This window comes from Triturus cristatus, chromosome 10 (assembly GCF_964204655.1).
Source record: "Triturus cristatus chromosome 10, aTriCri1.1, whole genome shotgun sequence".
NCBI lineage: Eukaryota > Metazoa > Chordata > Amphibia > Caudata > Salamandridae > Triturus > Triturus cristatus.
The window spans coordinates 885,351,477-885,357,778 of record NC_140593.1 but is presented as its reverse complement, the minus strand read 5'-3'; the positions used below and the strand labels follow the sequence as shown (position 1 = coordinate 885,357,778).

Below are 6,302 nucleotides of genomic sequence, written 5' to 3'. Positions count from 1 at the left end.
ACCCTAAGTGCCATGCCCCACAGACACTGCATTCAATGTGCATGTCACCCTTACAGCAGGCCTTATAGTCAGTCCTAAGGCAGGGTTCATTATATTACATGTGGAGACATATTTGCATGAGCAGATATGCCCCTGTGCTGCCTTGTTCAATTGCTAGATAGTACAAGTGAACAGGGAAGCCATCTTTAGATATATACACTGGGCACTGGCCATTACGAGTTTCCCAGCTACATTATGGCTTCACTGAAACATGTGGTGTTTGGTATCACCAGGCTAGTCTCACCCCTTAGGTGGGCTGCCTGATGTGCTCCACGAAAGAAGGATTCCACCATCTTGATTTTGGTGGAATTATGAACTCTGGGACATGGTTTTGCCGACTCCCCACAAGAAATGGTCGCGTAGGGGGTGTAGTGACCCCAAGGGTAAGTAGCCCATTGGCTACTATCCTTCACTTCCCTTAACGCCCCTGAATTCAGTATTTAGGCGGTCTCCAGACACCAGGAACTCAGAGTCGCCTGAGTAAAAAAAGGAGAAGGACCAAGAAGAGCCTAAGAAGCGAGAATTGTGGGCTAGCTGTGGACTTTGCCGCCAAACTCTGCTTCCTACTCCTGTCCCGACACTGGTCACAACTGGACCCATGCTGCAGCTGTGCAGCCTCCAAAAACCTTGAAGGGCTGCCAGCACTTCGCCAACCAGCCACCATCTCCCTTGAATTGGAGGAGCCACTTCCCTGCAACCTGCAGGCACTGACCGTAACGTCCGGTTCACTGTTCTGCTGACCTCCGGGTCCACCGATGAAGCAGACATCCAGGATGAGGTCACTGTTCTCCAGAGGTTCCGAGCTGTCTCCGCACCAAGTCGGGAGACACCAGAACCCCCAGGAGGCGGCCTGCACCAATACCCGGGGTACAGGACCCTTTGCAGCAACCAAGGCTTGTTTGTAGTCCAATCCAGACTCCGACCCTGCCAAGACCGACCAGCCAACGAAGGATGTCCGCATCGCAGAGGCTAGCACCGAGAGTGGCCCAGCTGTCCTGATTTGTCCCCTTCTCCATGTCGACACTGAACTTGAGAGCCTCTAACACCAGCGTCCCACAGACCAAAATACCTCTTCACCCAGACGGCACAGCCTAGGCCCGAGCCCACAGACGTGTGTCCCTGTGTCCTTTAAGACCAGAGCCCCCTTTTTGATTCTGCTAGACTGGCCCCCCAGTCCCTTCTTGCTGCCTCTTTCTTAAAGGTACTTGTCCCATTGACTACAGCGTGTAGCACTCCAGGCTACCACTGCTGAAAGCACCTTGTTACCCAGACACTCCAGGGCAAGTAAAACTGAACTCTTGGTGCTTTCTTGGATCTTGCCCTTACTCACCTTAATTCCAGAAGATCAGTCCTGAAAGTTGTTTGCAAGCGGCCCTTTGCAGTGAATGTTTCTCCCATAGGATATTACAGCGTTCGAGGCTCAAGTTTCAAATCTGACAGCTGTCATTTTCTGTTTCTACTGTAAAATTTGATAATGTCTAAAGTACTTACTCGATTGTGAAGTTCTTGGTGTTAAAAAATCTGTAAAAATACATGTATTTTTCTAAATTAGTCTAAAGTTTCTTCTTGAGTGTGTCTCTCATTTATTGTCTCTGTAAGTACAGCAAATGCTTCACACTACCCTCTTCTAAGCCTAAACTGCTCGCCCACAATACCACAAAAGAGAGCATTTGGGATTATTAATTTAAGCCCTGTAAATCAATGCGGGTCGTCTGGATTTTCTCAATAGTGTACCTTATTTTGGTGCTTCACAAAAAACGCCAGCTTCCCTCATAGTGTACTCCAGATTCCTTTAATATGTAGCTGTCAGACGAAAGTTCGAGTCCTGGATTCCATAGGAATATTACTCTTGCTAATATTACTAATGCGAAGGCAGTGTATCGAAGTACGTGGGAACATGGCTGTTAAGAGTAAAGGCCAGAATATCTTGGGTTTCGTAGTAAAGTTACTGTTTGAATTACCATTATGCCAACACAGGTTCTGCAGAAATATTATTGTTAGAATGACGGTCATGTTGCAGGTTTTTTTGTATTGTTAACAGTAGAAATAACATTGAAATCCAGGTTCTGTAAGATTGTTAATTTAAGAATAACTATCGGGGCCTGGTTTCCATTAAAATGTTACTGTTAGAAAGAAAGTTGTGTTTGTTCTCCTTACAGATTGATGACGTTTGTCTTTAGAATTGTGTGAATGTGAGAGTTCTAATGAGATTGTTTCTCGAGTTCTGTGGGAATGCTACACTTAAGGTCATATCCTCAAATACCTGTAAGTGTCACTATTGGAGTGAAATATGTGTCTGTTTCCTGTGCCTATCATGTAGCTGACCGTTATCTCTTTGTGTGTTGCCTGATTTCAGATTGTCGTTATTTTTCTGGAGCAACAAAAAGATGGTATAAGTGAGACCCCCGAAAGCCCACTGAGTTCTCAGTGCACAGCCCAGACTGTCTACTCAATTCCTCACTCGGGAGGGAATCAGGTAAGATTCATTGATTGGTACTCTGCCATTCTGCCTACAGTAAGTGTCTTCTTGGGTAAGATCACATTAACATTGCCACTCTGTGACAACCACGTAAAATCCCATTGAGTGAGTTGTTGGGTTCCACTGTGTTCACCTTTACTGATTGTTTATTGATCTTGATGCTTACCTGTAGTTTGTCACAAAATGGGACCTCGACAAGCACACTTGCCAAGGACTTAAGCATTTGTAACTGTCCAGATTTGATAGAGCACTAGTAAATGTAATTTTTTGATTAATACAAATCATTACAATATATATAAAAATGTTAGTGCAGCACTCAACACAGCAATGCATTTGTCACAATCAAGGCAAAATATAGTGAATGACATATAATCATTTGCGATTCAGTAAAATGTTGCTTCTAAAAACAATACCTACACTTTGTGCAAAGATTGGTGCAAAGTAACACTAAAGTGTTTCAATGATTACTATCCATACTAAAAACAATACCTATCATTGTGCAAAGACTGGTGCAAAGTAACACTAAAGTGTTTCAATGATTACTATCCATACTAAAAACAATACCTATCATTGTGCAAAGATTGGTGCAAGTTAATGCAAAAGTGATTCAATGATTACAGTCCATACTAAAATATTAGATAATGGATTGACTTTGCTTGTTCCACTCAAACCGCCATTATTTGGTGCAGATTTCAAAATTACTCAAATGTTTGACAATGGATCTACCTTGCTTATTCCACTTAACACCGCCACTATTTGTTACAGTTTTCGAAATTACAAGTTTGTACAAAATTCTACAATTCTTAAATTTTGTCCGGTCATTCAAAATAAAACAAATACATTTCATTACATTATGAGTAGCACTAAGGTGATATATTTCTACTCCATGTTAGTCTATAAAGATTATGAGACTAATTCAAACATATTATCCAACAGAAGCAAGAACTTGATAAATCGACAAATCGGAGGGATTGATTTACCAGAGTATAATCGCTTGACAGCATGTTCACACCCCAATGGTTTCAACAAAGTTTGTTGTGCTTGGAGTAGACTTGGGCACACACAATAAAGATATTTTGATTAGACACAAAGTCTGCAACAGATTGTTGGCCATTGTTGCACTCACCTTGGGTGTGCCATCCTTAGTTGAATACCTGCCAAGTCTTAACTTGAGCAATAAGTCCCTCGTATATGGTTGTTTGTGTGCCTGCAGATAAGGCTGGATGACCTCAAGCTTTTCAAATGAATTATTAACAGTCCAAGAATGCTTTTTTGTCGCTGGGCCTCTATATCCATTATAAAAGTTAAAAGACTTTTAGTTTGAATTAAACGGCTCTTAAAAGAGGCTTAATTTGTTTCTGAGAGCCTGAATGGGTGGTAGTTGAAGGTATGACAGCACACTGATAAGTAGGATCTCCAAACACTTGTAAAATCATGATTTGCAAGTTCTTGCAAGCACAAATTAACTAGGGTTCCGAATTTGGATAAAAGCAGGATATGTAGACTTTTTAAAAAGGTGGGCTATCTCAGTAGAATTTGGCTTTGTAGGCCAAACTCCAACCGATTTCTGCGTGACCTATGCTCTTCGAGATCGTGAAGACGGATCTGAAAGCTTTTATTTGTAGCTGGCCCAGTAGTTTGGCATCAAGGCCTTGAAAGATTACCGAATTGTAGGCTAATGCAGGAACCAGCTAAACCTTCATGATTTTTACTAAATGCTCGTGGCTAGGGCATGATAGCTTGTCATGCAGGTTTCTAAAAGCAAAGATGAGGGAAGCAGTTTTAGCCCATAAGGTGTTAAAATGGCCCTTAAAAGACACTCTGTCATCAAATGTGATGCCTAGGTATTTGTAGGACCTGACTGATTCATTCACTGTTCGGCGTTCTTTCCATTCTGGGGTTCTCAGTCTAAATCTTCCTATTTGCATTATTTTAGTTTTCTTTATTGTTGGGCGGTTTGCTGTTATATATTAAAAAAAGTACTTGATTAACCGTTGTAGGCCTATTTGTGTGTGGCTGAGTAGAATAGTATCATCGGCATATTGTAAGTATTTTATATTATAACCTGCGAAATGGTGGAGTGTGCGTTTACGTTATGCAGATGGAGCGGTAGATCAGAGAGAGAAGAGACATGGTGCTAGCACGCATCCTTGCTGCAGTCCACTAAAAGTGTCAAATCGCCTGGTCAAGCTGCTGCGGTCTCCTAACTTCACCTGGACTCATGTGTTGGTATATAGGAGGATAATCATATTGATAAGGTTACGTGGCACACCCCATGTCGCTAGCTTTGAACATAGCAACTTACGTGGAACAGTGTCAAAGGCGGCTTTCAAATCAACAAAGCAGATGTATAATCTTTGCCTTTTGTACATTGCTCTCTCTGCCTTTAAAGTAAGAGACAATAAATATGCAGTTGTTGGCTTGTCTTTTCTGAATTCCGATTGGTAGATTGGTATTATGTTAGTAGTCGATGCTGCCCACTCGTCGAGATCCTTAAGTAAGCATGATGCAAAGACATTAGTCTTCACATCTGTTAGGGCCGTTCTTGTAAATGGGCTGCTGAATACTCCCTTGCCATCATTCCGGGACCATACTAAGTGCTAAGATCTCATTTAAACAAGCATTGGCATAGCCAATAGGTCTCGCCTTTGGAACCTTGTAAGTAAAAAAAAAAAAAAAACCTGAAGTGTAAGACTTCACGTTTACATTTACTGCATCGTAAATACGAAGTTAATGTAAACGTGAAGTCTTACACTTCAGTTTTTTTTTTTTTACTTAGAAGGTCCCAAAGGCGAGACCTATTGGCTATGCCAATGCTTGTTCCTCTTCGCTCCCACCGACGCACAACCTTCTGTGGGAGTGAGGGTGAGCCGCCTTAGTCACAAGCAGAGGGGCCCACCATCCGTCATTGTGTGCCTGTCGCACGAGTCAGTGGGCTGCACACACTTCTGGCAGGGTGCAGTGGGCGCCAGCGTCAGAAAGTGGTAGATGCCGCTCAGCGTGTAATTAATAACCGCAATTACAGCCCGCCTGCAGGCTGCGTGCTGGTAGGAGCCGGGCGCGCCCTGCCATCAAGCAGAAATGGGAGACGCACGCACAGGCGCCGAGCGAGCTAGGCGCAGCATGTTCTAGGCGCTAGCTCCCACATCCATGGGAAAAATACACACACACAGTGACACTGAGGTCGTACAAGAGGCAGGCACCGCACTGAGGAGAACTGGACAAACACACACACACACTGAAATCCGCAGCAGCGAGGGAGGCACACGCACCAAATGATATATTGATATATGCAGAAGTCAATCAGTGAATTAAAGTTGATACAAGCATGAGTGTACATCATTAAAAATTTCAAGGATCAGATGCCTTTAAAGCACAACTGTTGGGCTCGAAACAGAGATATTAGAATTATGTGCATTAAGAAAACGATGGGCCATAGGCACAAAAATTTGTTCACAAAGTACTGGCTGCATATTGCGACCAGTTAAGATTTTTAAGAAGTACTATAGCTTGATTCTTAAAAATCCAAATCATTATGGGTCAGAATCTGACCTACCTTATGAAAATTAATAAGGTAGATCACAAATTGTGACACAGTACTACCGGAGAAAATTACAGGGATGGTGGCCCCATGTCTGTTACTTTTTAGTCAATTACATTTGTTATGCTAAGTGGTGTAATATGCCAGTGGTCAAACGTTTTGACTTATGATTGAAAATGCAACAGGTGGTCTCGCAATGGTTTGATTTACAGCTATTGGCATTGCATATGTTAGTGTATATCT

General features: G+C 42.6%; 1 protein-coding gene across 17 annotated transcripts in view; it reads left to right on the top strand.

The window, feature by feature from the left end:
• The window catches only part of LOC146796177 (uncharacterized), a 1,057,178-nt gene that overhangs the window by 259,353 nt on the left and 791,523 nt on the right, over positions 1-6,302 (top strand). For all 17 annotated transcript variants that reach the window (XM_085628582.1, XM_085628595.1, XM_085628592.1 and 14 more), the window contains exon 6: positions 2,396-2,515. In XM_085628582.1, coding sequence (XP_085484708.1) covers positions 2,396-2,515 — 120 coding nt within the window. The remainder of the gene's footprint in view (positions 1-2,395; positions 2,516-6,302) is intronic.